The 20,000-nt window shown below is 40.0% G+C and overlaps 3 protein-coding genes across 7 annotated transcripts; 1 reads left to right on the top strand and 2 right to left on the bottom strand.

Moving 5' to 3' along the window:
* The first annotated feature begins 534 nt into the window (after positions 1–534).
* On the top strand, positions 535–8,440 carry PMP34 (Peroxisomal Membrane Protein 34). Of its 3 annotated transcripts, XM_043433509.1 has the most exons (9): positions 535–2,445; positions 3,665–3,814; positions 3,929–3,989; positions 4,729–4,795; positions 5,076–5,224; positions 5,344–5,457; positions 6,040–6,287; positions 7,794–7,861; positions 8,057–8,440. In XM_043433509.1, exons 2-9 carry the CDS (start codon positions 3,743–3,745, stop codon positions 8,199–8,201), a joined length of 924 nt encoding a protein of 307 aa, XP_043289444.1. In that variant the 5' UTR covers positions 535–2,445; positions 3,665–3,742; the 3' UTR covers positions 8,202–8,440. The 3 variants fall into 3 exon arrangements, with proteins under 3 accessions (XP_043289444.1, XP_043289443.1, XP_043289445.1); XM_043433508.1 differs by lacking the exon at positions 535–2,445 and having other exon boundaries at positions 2,461–3,814; XM_043433510.1 differs by lacking the exon at positions 535–2,445 and having other exon boundaries at positions 2,461–3,814; positions 3,913–3,989.
* Positions 8,441–11,132: 2,692 nt separating this feature from the next.
* LOC122419186 (uncharacterized) lies at positions 11,133–16,500 on the bottom strand. Of its 3 annotated transcripts, none has more exons than XM_043433506.1 (5): positions 16,387–16,500; positions 15,391–15,610; positions 13,978–15,306; positions 11,444–12,060; positions 11,133–11,329 (listed from the first exon to the last, which is right to left on the bottom strand). In XM_043433506.1, the coding sequence occupies exons 2-4, from the start codon at positions 15,607–15,609 to the stop codon at positions 11,476–11,478; spliced, it is 2,133 nt and encodes a 710-aa protein (XP_043289441.1). In that variant the 5' UTR covers position 15,610; positions 16,387–16,500; the 3' UTR covers positions 11,133–11,329; positions 11,444–11,475. The 3 variants fall into 3 exon arrangements, with proteins under 3 accessions (XP_043289441.1, XP_043289442.1, XP_043289440.1); XM_043433507.1 differs by lacking the exon at positions 16,387–16,500 and adding an exon at positions 15,978–16,177; XM_043433505.1 differs by lacking the exon at positions 16,387–16,500 and adding an exon at positions 15,883–15,911.
* Positions 16,501–18,004: 1,504 nt separating this feature from the next.
* LOC122418979 (myosin-7-like) lies at positions 18,005–19,342 on the bottom strand. Its single transcript, XM_043433164.1, has 6 exons — positions 19,207–19,342; positions 18,911–19,090; positions 18,680–18,776; positions 18,518–18,602; positions 18,301–18,453; positions 18,005–18,220 (listed from the first exon to the last, which is right to left on the bottom strand). The coding sequence occupies exons 1-6, from the start codon at positions 19,340–19,342 to the stop codon at positions 18,005–18,007; spliced, it is 867 nt and encodes a 288-aa protein (XP_043289099.1).
* Positions 19,343–20,000: the final 658 nt, after the last annotated feature.

Raw genomic sequence — 20,000 nt, 5'->3', positions numbered from 1 at the left:
TGGAGGCTCAGGATTAACCCGTAGACACGACGCTGCTGCGAATTCGCAGCCACGAAAATTTCCAAGGACTTCAAAATTCCTTTATTCGATTTGGCCATTTTTCTATAACAAAACTTGATTTTTCAATTTTTTTAACGATTGCAATCGATTACTAATGAATCGTTGCCCCCAAAAAGTCTCGTTGCGAGATTGGTTCCATAGGTTCATGCATGAAACAGAAAGTTTTGAAAATTTCAAGTGCAAATGTGCACCAGTGCGGTGAGCTTGTGATCTCAAAGGCAGTGTGGCGTCTACGGGTTAAAAATTTTAGCGCCAACTCGCGAGACAGTTGGAGAAAACAGCTGCGGTAGCGTCGTAAAAACAGAGCGAGATAACCACATAGATTTTAGAACGAAGGTGATTCAAGTTAAATGTGTGTGAATATATTGTTAGAGAAATCGCGTTGTTTTCGATGAACATAACGATTAAATCAATTATAAATAGTTTTATTGATAACGAGTTATGAAGCGAGAGGGGGGGGGGGGGGGGGGCGGGAGTAGTTATTCTCTGTCGAGAGCGAAACAGAGAAGTGCAGTCGAGCCGCGGCCGAGTGGAGGCGACAAAAAACCGAAAACTCGATCCCATTCTGTATGGATGAAGGAAAAATTGGGCAAGCGAAGCGCCAAGAACGAGGAGAAAATACTGTCCGAGTTATGAGCTGACCTCGTATGTCGCGAATGGCTCTCAAAGACGGTATTTTTTCACGCAAAATGTCAACATTTAGCGCGTAGGAAAAAAACGAAGTGTTTACAAGTTCATAGATTTATGAAATAATTTAGAAAGAAATATCAATTAAATTCGCCATCTATTCGTTGAGTAAAGTGTTTATCGAAGAGCAGTTCATTGCAAGAAATCGTGTCGAGGATACAAACAGTGTACATTGAAATAGAAAATAATTTACGTGTCGTGCGAGTCCCCGGGTTGTTTTTTTTTACACGGGACCGCAGCTTGACGACGAACGATAAACTGAAAACTGCGAAATATTCGTTGGAAAAAGAAAGAAAATTCTACAACATTTTTTCCATCCTATTCTCATTCCAATCGAGTTGAGAATTGAACGACAACAAGATAAATAAAACGAACAAAATATAACAATAATTCGGTTGCGCTTGTTCGGCGATTATAGCAAAACAACCTCATTGAAAATGAAACAAGCGCATCCCGGTGATTGAAGTTACTTCGTGAGCGTTCTCTACGACGAATCCATTGTTATTTATATTCATAATGATATCGATTAGTAATTATTTACACGGTCTTCGAATAAATCCTCAGAGATGTATCTATCAAAAGAAATTTAGACTCCGGAATATTAGTAAGTACTGATAATTACCGAATATAGAAACATTTATAGCGTGGAAATGAAAGGAGACCTTGATTAACGGCATTTGTATTTTTATTTTGATGTATTATATTATACCAACGGTACATGAGAGTTTGAAGAAATACAATGCTCACCGATTCAAAGTGACGTGGATAAACCAGCTGGTGGAATTCTGTGATTTATTTCAAAATCGATGAAGATGATATTGATTTGATAAATGAAAAACTCTGTTAATTTGCTTGTGAGCTTTGATGTATGCATATATAATTGTGTTTTAAATCATTTTTCTCCATAATGATCGCTCTTGTAATTATTAATAATGGCTGACATTTGGCTTTTTCGTTGAAACCTCATCTCTCGCACTCCGTGTGCAGCTCCGCAATATGAAAATAGTGCTCTGGCGTATCTGCTTAAGAAAAAAAGTCGTTAAAAATGATGTATCGGTGTACAGATTTGTGGTTCTTTTCTTTTCATTCGTTTTCTCGTTTTTTAATTCTCCGGTTTATTTTTCTTTCGAATAAATAACGTGTGTGGCTTGTGGCTCTTCCTTTGAAGCATGCGTAATTATCGCTCGTGTCGCAGGAGCATGCGCCAAATGTTTTATTCAATGCTGACACATATCGCATACAAAAGACTTATGGGGTAGAAGTTTTCTCGATTCGCTCGAGGAAATACAGCGAGGCAGCTTTTGTGGATGCGGCAGTCAATATACAGGGGAGCGAAAACGCGTCGCGCAGGCGTTGGAAGTTGGAAACTGTGTTTGTGTGTGTGGTGTGTGCGGTGCCGAATGCGACGACTCCCCTTTCACGACGCCATGTTTCTCCACTCGTGCCCTCCTCATCGACTACGTATTCGTTCATTCACCAAACCAAAAATAAATTCAAGCTCTCTTCGTCATTCAGTCGCTGGAGTCTTTTAACGAGAGCCTATTTTAAGTGCATTCATTATTTTATTTTCTCCTTAAAGAATAAATTCAAGAATCAACCGCGCTCGGCGCTCGTCACGGTTTTTTACAAATATTATTGTTACGCTGGATTTAATGACAATTTTTCTTCTATTTCGCTTCTTACGCGACTCAAACGAAGGTTCGTTGAAGTTTTTCTTATACACAAATCGTTCACAAACACCTGGAATTTTATCACGACTCAATTACGTTTGTACATCGAATATTACAGTGAATTGTATTTATTTTCGTTCTGTTGCTCGTCGACGTTATTTCGGGGTTAGCGAACGAACCTATTCGTTCATATCATTGAAGTCAGCTGCGATTTATACCGAAAGGAGGAAAACTGACCTCTCCAAATTCTGTCGTCCAATCACCCAGAAAATAATCTTTTTTCATCGAAGTCTCCAAGACTCCGATGCCTCCATTCTGTTTTGTTGTCTTTTGAGGTTAAATCTCAGTTTCGGCACAGAAAGCAAACAACAAAAAATCGTACAGTAGAAACATTTCATCTTTTACTATTTTCTTTTTTTTGTACTTCTCTTATACTCAATTTTTCACTGTGAAACAAAAAATAAGAACTTTTAGCTGTCACCGAATTTCAAAGATCTTGACCTCGAAATAACTGCCATTTATTACGCCATCAGACTTTGTCCATTTTCAGTCATATTACTCTAACTTTGCTCCCGCATGATCGCGCAAACAAGAATCGAAAATTTGATTTTCCAAGCATTCATCAACAGTATCGACACATTTCCACATTATTGAAAAATATATAGCTTTGCGAATTACGAACCGGTCACGGCAGAACTGATAAAATGCGATCGGAAGCTCGTGTTCGAAGTCACACATTAAGTCAGTCATAATCGAGAGGAAAGTATGGGAAAAAAAGAGCGAAGCGAATCGACTCATATTTCCCTACTCCTGCGTTCGACCGAAGCAGAATTGCCGCGACGAGGCCAGCACGGGAATTGTAGACCCACGTGGTGGTTACTTCGTTGTGTTGTAAATAAGCCGTGCGGTTAGCTATAGTCCGTGCTTATGCAATCGCAACAGTGAGTTTAGCGCGAGCTCGCTTGCCTGACGGCTTATTATACTTCGTATTGAGACTTTCAGTGTCTAACGCGACTGTCGGGGCAGTCACACGCGCGCTCCTCGTCGCTTTCATTTTCGTATACAAAACTTTCACACGTTTAGTTTCCTCAATCCTACTGTAAAGATATTGTACCGATTGACGGGATGAAATTTGTAATATATTGACAATAAAAATAAACCTCGAACTCGGGCGTGCGTCGATATAATAATCGATCTATTTAAATATGCGATTGAATAACAGAGTTACAGCGTTTTTCAACGTTTAGATATCTGACGTCAACGAGTGTGTGCGAGTAAGAAAGAAAAAACCCGTTTAATCCTAATTCGTTGATGATCAATACATCATGACCGGGGGTCACAACCGAGGGCACATACTGACTTATGAGACCCTCGTGCACGCGATATCCGGTGCTGCGGTAAGTTTTTACATTTTCGTAACCGTAATTCGAGTCTCGGCCATCCATTTTCTCCATTGTAACTGCAAAAATAGAGATGAAATTTATTTGAGGTTGAGGCTTTGACGATTGCAGGGCAGCGTCGTCGCTATGGCAACCTTCTTTCCTCTTGACACTGTCCGGAGCCGATTGCAGTGTGAGTTCCTATTTTATTCACGCTATTCTACAAATTCTCTCCGCTACTGCGGGCTCAAAGGTGTACGTACTAATCGCAGTCCACGCATTTCTTTACCGAACGAGTGAAACATGAACTCGGAACAGTCCCTTTTGTGCTCATTTTTTGACACCTTCATTTTTTATTCAAAACCGCGATGTAACGGCTGATTCCGTCAACATTTTTTTTTAAGATTCTTCAATTGTGTCATTCGGACAGAAAGTTCGTACGTTTTCAAACGACGGAACGGAAATAATGCTATTTTCTTCAGTCTTTTTATTCTGAGTGAAAAAATATTTCGAACGCGCGTCTCGACGTATTCGACTCGCATGTTATTTACCGAATATTAAACGTGCATATGTGTATTCATGAGCTGATTATTTTACTAAGAACCCAGTAAACACAACTCTGATAATTTTCGTAACAATTACGTCAAAGTTACGAGCTCGTGTATGGTTTAAACAAATGTTGCGCAAATAATCCAAGTGCCGAGGGTCCAATTCACCATTTTTTTCATTCGCATCGAATGTTTTGTACAAGTGCTCTCGAAATTCACGTTAACGTGCTGTATTCTTTAGAATTTCTAGGAAAAAAAGGCAAATAAAGTTGAAGCAAAATTAAATCGTGTCGTCACATCGTAAACATAAGAAACCGTGGATTATGTCACTGCGAATGCAAGTCACGTTTTCCGAATGTTTATCTTCGATATTAATATTTGCAGTGGAAGACGGTCGTCAATCGAAAAACACTTTGACGACCATTCAGGAACTCATTTCCAAGGAAGGCTCGTAAGTCTGCTCTTTGATAAAAATATCAATAAACTTATTTGTCCGGGTGATCCCGTTTGAGAAAAAATCACTTTTATAGCTCGATATTGAATGACAAAAAATTGCATTGGTCTAAAAACATTTTATTTTATGTCAGTTTCGAGCAGAGCTTCATTTTTTTATTTTAAAAATCCGATGCACTAGAATCGCTATTAAAAATGAGTTTTTCGAAATTTAATATCTCGTTTCGAGAAATTGAACGGTCTCAACAATTAACAGTGCATTTATTGATTTTTTTCAGATACACTTTGTACAGAGGCATGGTTCCTGTATTGCAGAGTCTCTGTGCCAGCAATTTCGTGTACTTCTATACATTTCACGGTCTCAAACTGTTGAGGAGTTCGAGAAAACAGACGGCCGGAAACGATTTGTTAGTGGCGTCAATAGCCGGTAATTTCAATTAAGGAGGAGCCCGAACGTCGTGAAATTTGAATAAATCGAGAGTGGCTTTTTTCACGAGTGGTTGTAAAACTGTTCTTTCACGTTTGTTTCGTTTTTTGATTTTTCAGGTATTATTAATGTCCTCAGTACGACTCCTCTTTGGGTGGTCAATACGAGGCTGAAAATGAAAGGCATCGGTGGAGCTGCTGAGAGAAACAACAACGAGTACGATAACCTCGTTGGTAGGCAGTTTCCAGCAATTATATTTCTTCAAAATTCAGACAAAAATTGGGAAAAATAATAACCCGAAAAACGGAGAAATTAAAATTAAAAAATTCAGACTTTAAACGTGCGTTTTCGTCGATGATCGTTTTCCAAGCGTGAAGCGAGCAGTGGAGTTTTCCTGAATCTGTAATAATACGATGAACAACGAAATTCTCTTTGAAAATCTCAATGGAAATGTTGATATTCGTTAATGATGTAAGCCACGGACGATCAATATTGGCTGGTGAAAAAAGTAGTCGGCGCGACTGAAATAACGTTTAATTAAGAAATCGTGATTCGATTGACGCATTGGCTGGTAGGATAAAAAAATGATTCTCGAAATCTTCATTGTGAGTTCATCTTCAGTGGACTCTGCACGAGCACGTTCGAGTGGAAAGGCACTAAAGTTGTTTTCTCAAGTGCTATTGATCTGTGACCAGAGTGTTCTGCAACATTTCTTTCTGTCGTGAACTCTAAAGAATTTTGGAATAATTTGAAATCTCTCAATTCTCAGCCGAATATTCGTCATTAATTTTGAGTTTACGAAATTCGTTTCCCAGATGGACTGCTTCACATATGGAAATACGAGGGCTTGAAAAATTTGTGGGCTGGCACACTTCCAAGCTTAATGCTCGTGGCCAACCCGGCCATTCAATTCATGACGTACGAGGCTCTGAAAAGGAGGCTCACTAATTCGTCGTCAGGAGCCCAACCACCTGCTTGGTTGTTTTTCGCTATTGGTGCCATTGCCAAAACTATAGCCACAACAATCACGTATCCTTTGCAACTGATTCAGACGAAACTGAGGGTAACCACTTTTTCATTTTATTTCTGAATCTATTGAACTTTGACGATGTGGAAGCAATTAAGGAGGGTGGATCACGAAATAAAAATAATCAGAATTTTATAAAATTTGGTGATAACATTCGCTGGCATCAAGTATACAAATACAATTTTTTTCAAATTTTTTTACCACGTGGTTATCGAATAATGGAGCGTTAAATCGAAGTTCTTATGCATACGGGATGTATAACTTTATATCTGTAAACTTTATGCTTATACATGTGAACTTTAGTGTTCAATTACTCGAGAGCTATGTGGTAGAAAAATCTAAAAAAATTTATATTGTCCTATATATTTTTAAATAATACGTTTACTAAATTTTGTTAAATTCTTATCATTTTGAAATTCTTCATATTTTCAACATGGTTTAGCATGGCAACATTGTATCGTCGCGATCCACCCTCCTTAATGAACGGTGTAAACGTTTGAACTTTGGGTGTTCTTTGTTTATTTTATAAATCAAAAATAGTTTTGACGCATCCACATAAAACCTTGTACACATTTTTTATATACTCAGAATTACTGGAAAATTAGGAAAAAGGAAAAATCGACGTTGACAGCAAAATGGAAAGAGTTTTTATCCCAGTGACTTGATTGAAACTACATTTTGTATGAGAAACGTATGTTTTTAGCATATTTCTTGACTTTTTTTTATAATCAATTTTTTACTGAGAAATCCACAAAAATTGTGATTTTTTTCTTCAATTGGTCGCCATTTTTTTTTTAAACAATATTTTGAGAATTTCCTACGCCGTGCAATAGCCAATGGCATATATTTTAAGAATATTTTCGGTTTTTTGTCCTGAGATGTTCCATTTTTGAGAATCGGTGTCAACGCCGATTCAAGGGGTGCCATTTCCAACACACGACTGTACAGAAAAATACCATGACAAAAAAAAATTTCCAGTACTTCTGAGTATGCAAAAGATGTGAACAAGGCTTTATGTAAATTCATCCAACCAATTTTTATTCATAAAATGAACAAAAAACACCTAAATTTCCAACGTTTACACTGTTCATAGCTCTTGAATACCTAATTAAAAAACGACCATTTCGATTACACTTTGAATTTGAAAACTATCCTATATTTTTGACACTCGAAGACTTATTTTGGAGTTCACGTCAACACCACGGTGAAAATATTCGTTCACGTTGCCAAATTTATTCTGGATTTTTAATGCTTTTGTTAATAAATGTCAAATGTCAAAAAGATCGAATGGAAAGATTTTCTGCACGAATTTATGTTCATCGTTGTATACTTGAGAGATTATGGTCAGAGGTATTACAAAATCCATTCATAATTGCAGAATTTTTTGATCTTTATCAATTTTAAAGAAGCTTATGAATTTTTGATTAATTCCCATGAGAATATGGTTTAGTAATTGAAGGAAAATCAGAATCGGATCGGTAGAACTTTAACATTTTTCAACGAACGCAACCACTGAATACTTTTTTCCCAAACTGTTTACAGCATGGACACAAACATCCCAATCTTCCTCCGAACGCAGGGACAATACAGATCCTGATGTACATATTGAAGTAAGAATTTTCTACATTTTTCAACGAAACAGAAAACTCTTCGCAAATTCTTTTTATTCTTTGATTTCTATTCACAACACGTTCCTTGGAAAGTGCTTCCTCAAATTTTTTTATCTTCCGACTAAGCAAATAAATAACAAATATCACTGCAGCATCGCCAAGTTGAAATCTAAAAAACATTGTTTCTGTTGACAGGAAGCAAGGACCAGCCGGTTTATACAAAGGGATGGAGGCGAAACTTCTTCAGACTGTTCTGACAGCGGCTCTGATGTTTTTAGCCTACGAAAAGATATCGCGTTTCGTATTACGATTGTTACTTCGCAGGCCACTTTCACGATGAGATAAAGAAATCAACAATGTCGAAGATAGAAGCTCATTCCTCGGACGAGTTGCATTCCGTTTGTGAAAAAGAAACCATTCGAGTGGACTTTACTACTCTTCTCGTCGAAATGAGCGATTATTTGAAAAAACGAAAAAAAATTAAGGAATAAACTTAGCGAATAAAAGATTCGAGCGGAAACATCTTCGAAATCGAAACAAAAGAGTTGAGAAAATAAAAAGAATGTTTAAAAATTCCAATCGCGTGAACGTATCGTCGATGCAAAAAGAAAAATGTCTGGTATCGTAGTATTTTTAATCCCCTGTTGAACGGTATAAAAGTTGCGCTATCTCATTCTCGTTGTGAAAGATAAAAAAAAAAAGCGTCACAATTGCTCGCGTGCAGTACTACGAACTCGCGACGAATAAAAAAAATCGTGTCACGGCCACGTTGCCGTTCACGCGCAAACGCAAAGTCGATCGGAGATGCCGGACTGAAGCGAGACTCTCGGCGAGACACGATCCCCGAGAGGATCGCGTCGTTGTTGCGAAAAATTATCGAAAAACTTCGAGATCGATACTGAGTTTTTGGAGAAAGTTCAAAACACGGGATAGCAAGTCAACGCTCGGTGGTAAAATAGAGAAATATCGTGTGCAAGAAAATCGCCGTGATGAGGACAACAAGATGAGCACGAGGCTGTCGAACTCGTCCGCCAGAACACCGAGAAACTCTGGCAAAAGTGCCAAATTCGATAGCGATCGTTCGAAGAACAAGGATGAAAAAAATTCTTGTCACTACGACGTGGATCTCGGGCAACCGGATCTCACGACGTTTTTCAAAAAAGAAAACAGCACTTGCTCCAAGGCAGACTGCCGGGACGACGTTCCCAAGGAAAAAAAAACTCCGAGGAATCTCGAGCCGGGAAAAAAAACCTCTGAAAAGCTCGTTCCCCCGAAAATCGAAAAAATCGTCGAGACCAGCGCTCCAGCCGTTTGTCCCAAGAGCGAACCCGTCTCTGTCAAAAAATTCGAAAAATCTTCGACCGTGAAAACTTTGAAAACCAGCAGAATACCCAGAGCCAGATTCGTCGGATTCTCGAGACTACCCCTAAAAAATAGAACGAAAAAATTGTCGGCCTCGAAAATCTGTACGACAAAATCGAAATCTGCGGTGTTAGTTTTCCTCAAAATTTGAGCACATCTTTCATCATTTATTGAAACTCCCACTTGGAAATTCCAATCACAGTTTCCTCGTGGACGAAGATATCGATTCTCGAAATTCGACGAACGAAAATTCTCGCAGAAACTCTTCAAGTCAAAAAATGTTTCTCGATCCACAGAAAAACTCGTGGCGATTTTCATCCATTTTTCTCCTCTTGAAATTTTTTAGTCTAAAACTGCCGAGAAATGTTCGAAAGAACCTTAAATAATAAAAGTAGAAAGAAATCTTAGAATAAAAGCGTTTTAGTCGCGTGTCATCGACAAGAAATTTAGTGTCACAATATCCAAGTTTGTCGATCAAACGAGCTAGCAAATAACTTAGATTTATAACGCTGAAGTTTGCAACGTTGGAGTCCCCCGAAATGAGTGAAAAAAACATTTGTCATTAATCATTTATTTATTTCACGAATCATTGATGAGGCTTGAAAAGCTGCGAATAGCAAATTCGGCAGGGAACGAAATTGGAGAATAACTGGAATTATTGGAGGCTTTTTTTAGATCATTTCGTTGGACTCCAAAGTTGCAAACTTCAGCGTCATTGAATTTTGCTTCAGACCCCCTGAGCCTCAGCAAGTACGAAAGCCGGTGGAGACGAAGCACGAGCCAGAAAAGAAACTAGAACGTCGCCAATTATCGGATGAGAAAATAACGCTCGTCGTTTCGGACTCGAAGTGAGAATTATCCTTTCTCAGTGCCAGCCAGAACCATTGAAATACGTAACAAGCAATTTCATTCCCGGCAGGAGTATTTTTTCCGAAGAAAAATGTTCGGGCATCGAGGCCGACGCGGAGCTCGATCCCGATCACGAATTTACGAGTTCAACGGACAATTCTCCCGGCAGGATAAGGCGCACGGGGAACCCCTCGGGTTCATCGATCCTGCGAGCTTCGAAAAAGTTGAGTTGCACTTGCCGCTCCTGCAACGAGGAGGTCTCGGAGCTTCCGAAAAATCGTGCGATCCCGGAAATTTGGACGGACTCGAGGAGCTCTCCGGATGTTGGAAGATACACCGCTTCCGGTCGAAATGGACTTTCAAAGTATTTCAAATCCCCTTCGATATTTACAAGCCATTAATCTCAAAAAACAATGTCGATAAAAAATGTTCATTCAAACTCAACAGCATGCGAAGACTTTCCGGAGCGTCCAAATTTCGTGGGCATCTCAACGAAACAACCGGAGAATCTGACATCCAGTCAACAACGGATTACAGTAGCTACGAGACGGAAACTTTGAAGAGACTCAAAAGGAGGGAGAGACGCTCCGCGACTGTGCCCAATCCCGCTGGCATTGTAGCTAAATCAAACAGCGCTGCGAAACAGCGTGCAAGAATGAGAAGCGGATCACGAATGACGTTCTCCTTTTTCGATACTCTCTTCGACATCGTATTCTGGCCGTTCATTTTCCTTCGAAACGATCGTTGAGAACGAATTTCGTTGTTTCCGGATCTTTGAATATCCAAATCCAAGATTATCAACTCCAAACATCAAAGTCGATGGTTTTACTCGTTCTTTTGGTATTTCGATGCTAAATTTTTGTCCCGGAATGTACGAGCTTTTGCTCTCGAAAATACAATCGTGCTGATACCGATTTTTCTTCAGTCGTCATCGTCGTGTGCTGAATCAATATTTTAAATAACATTTGCCTCGAAAAAAATTCGTAAGACGATTCGATGAGTGGAATTCCTGAGAAAAAGGAAGCTGTAAATGGAGCAAAATAAGGAGGTTTTTCCTTCGTAAAAATAAATAGTTTGTGTATTTTGTATTGCTTGCGAATAACGGTACAAAGTAACGAGGTATTGTCACGTTTCGTATTTACTTAGTGCGATAATATTTGACGCTCTTATTTTATCGAAATTGCGATGGAAGATGACGGAACTTGTGGCTGGATGGAAAGTCTTCGTATTGGAGGACGGTGAGAGCACTCCGAGGTCCTGCACAGGAGGGAATAAAAGTTGAAATAATAACGCTGAATTGGGAATTGAACCGGTTGGAGAAACAGAGTTTTTTGGACGGAGGAAAAATTGTGCAGAAATGGCGAAGCGTACCAGTTTCAGTGGGTGCTTATCGACGGCGTGGTTCAAATACGAATGGCCAAGCAGGAGAGCGAGATGGAATCGTGGAGTTTTTCGATGTCCGTAACCGTGTTTCGAACGATCTCATCGAGGAGGGCCTGACTTGGTACGAGCGCGGTGTCAGCGGAAATTGAAAAGTGAGCTTTTCCTCCGTACGTTAAAAAAGAGCATCCCAGTCCGGTTCTCCCTCGATGGGGGATCCAAAAAGCAACGTTTTTTAATCTGTGACCGACTATCGAGACTTCTTGTGGTCCGGGCAAATTGCTGAATACCAAAGTGCTGTGGCTCTCGAGAACCGGCCTGAGCAAACGCTCCGGAAGCAACGCCGCCAGCCACCTCATCACCCAAAAATTGATCGCGTAATCCGAGTCTTTCCTCAATTTCTCCGACGACCTTGATACGTCGATGAGCCGCTCGAACAGAGCTTCCTCCCTCGTTTCGTTCCGGCTCCCTGATTCCCCGTTTATTTCGTCACAACACAGCGTCAAGAGTCCAACCGAAAAATCGTTCTGGAGACTCAGCCTTTTGCTGGGCACTGTCATTCGCGCTGGTATCACAACCGTCAGCGCTTTTGGAGGCGGTTCGTTCATCTTTGGGGAACAGAAATGTGGAGCAATCAGTTTATTTTAGAAGCAACATTCTGAGCTCTTGAAATTTTAATGCTCAGTACGTAATTTAATTAAATTCAATTAATTAATTAATTATTAATCAATTTTATTAATTATTAATTATTAATGGATTAATTAATGAATTATTGAGTAAATAAATTGAATTAATGAAAAAAATAAATAAGGGGACAGTGGATTCGTAGTTTTACAACGTTTCGTTCAAAACGCCTGATTTTTTTTACTTTATAATCAATCAATACAGCGAAAATTCCACCTCATTGACCCAAGTATTAAGTCTTCAAGCGCCTTCAAGTATTAAGGAAGTTGAGACATTAGGAAGAAAATGATGTCATCGCTTTTAAACCGATTGCATCTTGTAAAGTGCAAAAAAAAATCATTCAAATTCTCAGACAGTTTAGGGGCGTCGTTGCTGAGAAAAATCAATAACAATTTGGACCAAATAACATGTAACCTTATGGAAGTCAGGACACATTCAGTGTCTCCGTTAAAAATGATGCTAAAAATATGAAATTTTTTGAGCAACATGAGCAAGGCTTACTGAATAATGACAATTTTTTTCAGATTTATCAGGAGATTTGCTGAGATTATATTAATAATAATCTGTTTCCCGTGCAGTTTTTTGAGACTAGGATCGTCACAGTCATTGTTTTCGACTGAGCTTTTACCAGTTTTTCGTCTTTTTATTCCCAACTCTTCTTTAAGGAGGGTGGATCGCGACGATACAATGTTGCCATGCAAAATCATGTTAAAAATATGAAGAATTTCAAATTGATAAAAATTTAATAAAATTTGGTAAATGTATTCTTTAAAAATATATAAGACAATATAATTTTTTTTAGATTTTTCTACCACATAGCTCTCGAGAAATTGAACACTAAAGTTCACGCGTATAAGCATAGAGCTTACAGATATAAAGTTATACACCCCGTATGCATAAGAACTTCGATTTAACGCTCCATTATTCGATAACCACGTGGTAAAAAAATTTGAAAAAAATTGTATTTGTATACTTGATGACAGCGAATGTTATCACCAAATTTTATAAAATTCTGATTATTTTGATTTCGCGATCCACCCTCCTTAAAGTGTATGCAACATTGCCAAACTGTAAACTGGCCCAACTTTTGAAAGGTACAGGTCATAATTAACCCTTAGTGTGCACGCCTTCACAGCGAGACATTTCGTGCACATGCGGGGTCACTTTGAGCCCAGGTCATTTTTGACACCGAATGCCTCGGTAACTATGCGCTTTTCGGAATAAAAGGTTTAGTCACTTTTTGCAGTGAATTGATCCAACTTTAAGGCTGCAAAGTCGGATTTTCAAAAAAATCTTTTTTCATTATTCAAAAACGTGCTCAAAGTTGATAGGGCGCGTAAAAAGCACTTTTTCGGTTAAATCTCTCGTAAAGAATTAAATTTTGAGTTTTGAAAAAAATCTTTACAGAGTTTTACAGACAAGGGTCCATGTTTTAAGGGAAAAATAGTCGACTTTGCAACCGTTCCAAAAAGTGTATTTATTTTGGAGTATGAAGTTGGCTATGCTCCCTACTTTTAGAGAGGGGACAACGATTTCTTAAGAGGGTTTTACTTATGAGATGCTCATCTGTAAATGCTGTTCATGTGAGAAAAAAATCTTGGGGTCAACCTGACCCCAGATGCACACTAAGGGTTAAGCGTCAAATTTTTTTACAGTCAAGCATTGAGTACATTCGAGAAAATAAACTGTCGAGCATCACTGTTCGTTGAACTTAAAAATGTACAAATGTCAAATAACGAAGGGAAAATTGTCATGAACACGTGCAAATATTGTTTACTCTCCATTGATGAAATCATCGTAAAAAAATGGCATGTGCCAGATGTTGATGAAACTCACGATACCTTGGTAAAGTACCGATGAAGATTGTGGGACAAAGCAGCGAGAACGACGTCACCAAACCTGCAGCCAGTCGCCTCTTTGATGTCCCGAATTTTCGTCATGAGATTTGGACCGTGAGGACGATCCTCGTGATTTTCCATCCACAGGGAGAGCAATTTTTCCCCCCTGAGATCGGCTCCGTGGAGCACACTTTTGTCGAGACTCCGTAAAGCTTGTTGGAGCAAGCAATTAGGCCCGGAAATAATGGTGTAAAGAATCCTGGAAGCGTTCTCCACGGTTTTTTTGGCCCTCTCGAAGGATTCATTTTGAAAAATAGCCCAGCAATACTGCAGAATATTTCTGATCTCCACGAGCGGGTCTTCGACGATGCGATCGTTCAGAATTTTCGATCCAGCGTTAACGTACTTGGCCAGGCTTACGGCGATCTTACGAAACGGAACTTTGGTCGTGAACGGCATCGAGGCTGCCAACAAATGCTTTCCATTGTACAGAATCTCCTGCTCCCTCGTCACGATTCCCAAGACCGTGGAGTTCTCGCGGAGACGAGGAATGCTCATTTTCTTTTCGCCCTCCTCCGAGAGCCCTTTTCCATCGATCTTTCCATCCCTCCCATCAGCTATGGATTCGAGCAAAAGTCTCAAGAGCGCGACACCGTCCCCCACGCAATGGTGGATCCTGAACAAGACTGGAATCGTCCCTTCGGAGCGAAGACTTTTACCCTCTTCCAGGCCTTCCCTCAACGATCCTTTCGCACAATTTCTACCCACGAGAATTTCCCAACAAGCTTTGTGCCCTCGAGGGAGCTGCTTGTTCGTCGATTCTGCCAAAAGCTTTTCGAAGTACGGAGAATCCAACCTGGTGCACGAGCCGTCGCAGTCTTCGTGTTCTCCAGCCCCGTCCATCCACCTCACGAGCTCCTCGATCCTCGCCTTTTCTCCCTTCTCCCAATAATAGTAACCGTACTTTTGAGCCCGCAGCCAGTGGAGTTTTTCGAAGTTTGACGACCGCAAACGCTCCGCCAAAGTCTTTCGAAGCCCCCTTAAAAAATCTTCCTCCGTCGTCGAGTCGTTTCTCTCGAAAACACCGAGTACGTTGATCACCGACAGGGCAGTGGATTCCTCCAGTGCCCAGACGCAATCGGTCCCCTCCAGGAGCCCAGCGAATCCGGATTTTAAGCATCTTCGCAGAAGCGATTCAACGACTTTTCGGTAGACGAAAAAAATGCTGAGTATCGGAGTTATTATGGGAAGGAGTAGGAGAAAAATTGCGAGGTGAAGGAGCGTCGTCAGTGTGCTTTTCCATTTCGAGTCCGGGCTCACGTCCAGCTGAAACTGAATCGAGAATTTTCCTTCGAGCGACCACGTTCGGGGGCCTTTTTTCAAAACTTTGTTTTTGCTCGATTTTCGGATCCTAACCTTGGAAGTCGCGATGCGAAAATCGGCCAGGCAAGCTATCAGTAATCCTGTGAGAACTCCCAATTTGGCTGGATTCTCGAAAAGAAAATTTGACCCTTCGCTGCTTTCCTTGGTGACGTTTTGGGACGATACGAGATCGTAAGTGAGCGAGAGGTTGGCGAAAGTGTGCCAAACCGTCTCCCACATCTCCCTCGACTCACCAATCTCCGAGCTTTCCATCCTGGAACACCCAAGACAATAATATTTCACAAACCTTCTTTCTCGATCCGAAGCCTCGTTCAATGGTCAATTATAACTTTACACGGAGAGACTTTTATACGAATATTTACGATGAATTTGCTAGAAAAATTTTCTATGTTTCGTAGCAGCGCTCTTCTATATCGCCATTCTATTACATTTCACCAAAGTGCATATTCATTTTTATGCCGAAAGGCAGTTCTCTCGAATTTTACTATGTACGACAGGCAAAATTTAAGTCTGCGACATTCTTACATCGAACGATCCATTGATATCCGAACGTCACTCGTGTCTTTGGCGAAATGTTAAAAATTGGTGAATCGGACTGGACATATTGCTTGAAATTTTACCATGTGCCACTGGTTAATTTTCATGTTTATACGGAGAGCAACGCCTCGTATAATTGGTGGGGGCACGAATTTTGCTATGTTATTGAGCTAAATTCAGTGCGGTAAAAGGGAAAATACGAAACTATGCAATTTTTCGTATAGTGCAGAGAAACGACGTCTACGTTATCTCCTAAATTTTCATCAAATCATTTCATTATTTACTATGTTTTTGATGAAAATTCGCTCGGTGTTAATTTTTGATACAGTACAGCGCGTTATTTACTATGAACTGTGGTAATGGTTCCCCAAACTTTTGCATTATTTGACACACTCTGTGGCGATTATTATTATAACGTCGATGTGGTCCGACGTTACTATAAAAACAGTAATTTTTGCTATAAAAGTCTCTCCGTGTACGAACGTCGCGTACTGGAATATTTTTTTCCTAGATTAAGTCGAAAATAACTGTTCGTATTAGTGCCGAGCACCGACTGAAATATTTCCATTGAGTTACTTCGCTTTTATACGAGGAAGAGCGAACGCTGTTACGCTCATGCAAATCCTTTTATGAAGAGCCCCTTATCGTATTACGCTTCGCTGACACCATTTTTGCGTTTCGATTTCGTCAGCATCATCGACGAAAAGAAGCGAGGATTTGAGGCTCGACACAAATTTCAACAAGTTTCCTCCTCAAATTCGCATTTTCTCCATTTTCTCTTTCATTATATTTCTCGCGTTTAAGGTGGATCATGCCCGAAGGATAGTATTTCATGGGTGCTTGAATTCGATCGATTTTTACTTCCTAATTCAAGGTATAATCACTTTGAATTGATGTCGGAGTTATTTATTCGAAATTGTAAATACATTTTTTCAACTTATCTCATGCCGAATGAAATTACAAGCCACTGATTACTCGGGGATCCAATCACGCACTGAGCCCCAGATTTCATTCGTCCCTGACGAAAGTACTACAGTTTTTTTATGTAAAATCGCATTAGAGAGGGCAAAGGAAAAACACAAAGGGAAATGGATCGAGAAAAAAGTATTAATAAGAAGGCAGTGGCAGGAACGGGCCGAGCCGAGAAGAAACAAAATGCTGAAATAAGCAAATGCGAGATTTCGTTCAATCTTTAAGGTGATATATCTTTATTATAAGTGAGACAATCGTCTCGAGTTTTTCCCCAAACTTTCGTTACATGCTTCATCGTTATTGGGTACTTTTTCATAAGCTTCGTGAGAAAACGACCCTGAAGTTTGCAACGTTAGAGTCCGACGAAATGAACAAAAAAAACATTTACCATTCACCAATTTTTTATTTCAGACGAAATATTGGTGCAGACTGAAAAACTAGGAATTGCAAATTCGAGAGAGAACAGAATTGGAGAACTGCTGAAATAATTGGAGAGTTTTTTTTAGACTCTCCAATTATTTCAGTTGGACTCCAACGTTGCAAACTTCAGCGTCATGTGAGAAGCGTTCATTCGTTATATGGAAAGATGACCGATTTTTTACGCACAGTCCCCGCGTGACCCTGTGTATTTATCTTCATATTTAAACACGTTTATCTCGATAACGAATGAGCCTTTAAAATTTGACACGCGTGTAAGTCGCCTACCGATTAAAACTCTGCGTTATAATTTCAAGACTTTCTTAAGAAAATCGTTTCGCGGGCATGAACTATTTTGAAAGCCTTGAAGAAAAATGATGAGTTCGTCAAAAATGGAGTCGAAAGTGCATTTTTCTGTTTCCTTTCATCACGAATGTGTCTTCTTCATATTTTCCTTTTCCACAAATGTTTTCCTTCGTCACAAATTTGTTTTTTCATAATATTCCACACGCAGTGCTTGCTGTAATTTTCTCCTCGGAAGTGTCGACGGAGCCAACAAAATTGGCGGCGAGAAATGAAGAAACGAAGTGAGATTGCGAGCTGGCCAGTAAAAGTAATCGTACCTTCGTCTATTTTCGTATTTTGACGAATCAAAAAAATGGAAAATTCTCAAACTCGTGGCTCTTCACGAAAGATTCGACGATCGAGGCCCCCGAATCCGCTAATTGAGGGAAGTCGAGCTGCGGCTCTCTTGACCGTGGATGGAGCAAGTGCAGGAGTTTCTCCTTTCCTGGAGGAGTCCTCGAAGCAGCATATTTTCTCGGGCCAAGCGATCGCTGCGCCTGCTTTCCCGAGCCAGAAGTGCCTCTTTGCTTGGCATTAGAGCCATGCACGATTTCATTGGATTAACATTGGAAGTTGCCTTTTGTAGGGCGTCCTGAAAGGGGAATCGGAGCAGCGACAGTGAACTCGCGGAGGAGCCCTGGCTTTGAATTTCTACTTATTCTCGGTTCGTACTTGAAGCGTTTCGATCGAGCCTCTCAGGAGAAATTCCTGTTCGTCTTTTCGCTTCTTTAACTTCAGGTATTTCGTGCAAACGTTCGTCAAAGCTTCTTCCCTTTGGACGAGGCTATCAGCGACGTTCAGGAGACGTTGCTCCAGGGCTTCGATCTGAGTTTGAAGAAAATTAATGAACCCTTTCTCGCCAGTCCCGACGACCGACTTCGCTCAGTACCTGCTCGTCCTTCTCCCTCAACTTTGCCTCTTTAACTGACATTTCACTTTTCAATTTCTCGCTCAACTCCAACATCGAGTCGTACCTTCGATCGAATAGCATTTTTAAATCTTACGATGCCTCATTTCGTAACGCGTTCGTTGAAGGTTTCGGTGATTTTACTTGCGGTGCCAAGACCGTTGGATTTCGACTCTCAAGCTCCAGGGCAGCTCCGCTGCGCTCTCGAGACCCAAATCAGGGACGGTGCTTCTGAACAAATCTGCGATCGGGGCGACGATCGTTTTGAGAAAGCCCTTTTTTTATAATTCGAACAAAAGTTTTGAGAATTTCTCACTTTTATGCCTTTACAGAGTCATTTTTAAGTCATTTTTTATCGTTTTTCGAACAACGTACTCAGCATGGTTTTGTTACGTTTGTCGGCCTCTCTGAGCTCGTCGGAGAGACTCCAGTTTCGAATTTTCAGCATCGAGTAACGCGACAATTGTTCCGTTTCCAGGGCTCTTGATAGCCTCAAGCTCTGCTCGAGATTGTCGATAGTTTTTCGTATCGCATTGAGCTTCACGAGCTTCCGGTCTTGGAATGGAAGATTATTTTTTTTTAAAGGTTATTAATAAGGACATTTTCTAATCGCTGTTTCCGGGGACGTTATTTCGACGAAACGATTGAGATTGCTGTTCTTTTACGATTACTTAGACTTTTCAGGTTGGTCAATGACTTCGTCGAGCTTTCGCTACCGTCAGCTTCGCCGTTTACGTTTCTCGGCAAATCTTCTTCCGCCTTAAAATCGATATTTTCCCTCTTTGCCGTTGTTTTCTCTTCGAGCATATTTTTATTTATTTTCCTTCGTACGATCGCGAGTCAACTAATAACGAAATAATCGAGTTCTTCGCGGATCGTTCGACGATTTGTCATCGCTAATGTAGTCATAGTAACGGAGACGTCAGGACGGAATACGTGCGATTTTATTGACGAATCATTATTTTTGACAAAACGCTAGAAAAATCTTTTCCTGTCTGAGAGCACCGGAACTGCAAATTTTTTTCAATAACCTTCGAATTTTTCTCGATCGATGTTTCATTTTGTTATTTTTCTAATAGCGATTCGTAAATCAAATTTCATTCGAAATATAGCGTCAAGTTTTTCATTTTTTCAAAAAAATGAGAAAAGCAGGTTCAAAATCGTTGTCCAAATATATATTTGAGGTGGGTGAATCCTTAATTGTTAGATTCAACGTGAAACGACTTGGCGTCAAACGCTCCCAGCATACGAAAGGCCACGTAATGTTTCAGGAAAAAATTAACCTTAAAACACTGATTTTTCGTAAAAAAAAATATTAAGATGAAAAAGGGGAAAAGGTTTTTTTTAAATACTAAATAAATAATACGTTGGACTCTTCGAAGGTGATAATTAAGGCGAACGCTTTGTCACGGTGTGCATGATATCGAGTGGAAAGATTTTTCGTTAATGATTTTGTTAACGAATA

This window comes from Venturia canescens, chromosome 1 (genome assembly GCF_019457755.1).
Source record: "Venturia canescens isolate UGA chromosome 1, ASM1945775v1, whole genome shotgun sequence".
In the NCBI taxonomy this organism is placed as follows: Eukaryota; Metazoa; Arthropoda; class Insecta; order Hymenoptera; family Ichneumonidae; genus Venturia; species Venturia canescens.
This window is presented reverse-complemented; position numbering and strand designations above follow the sequence as displayed.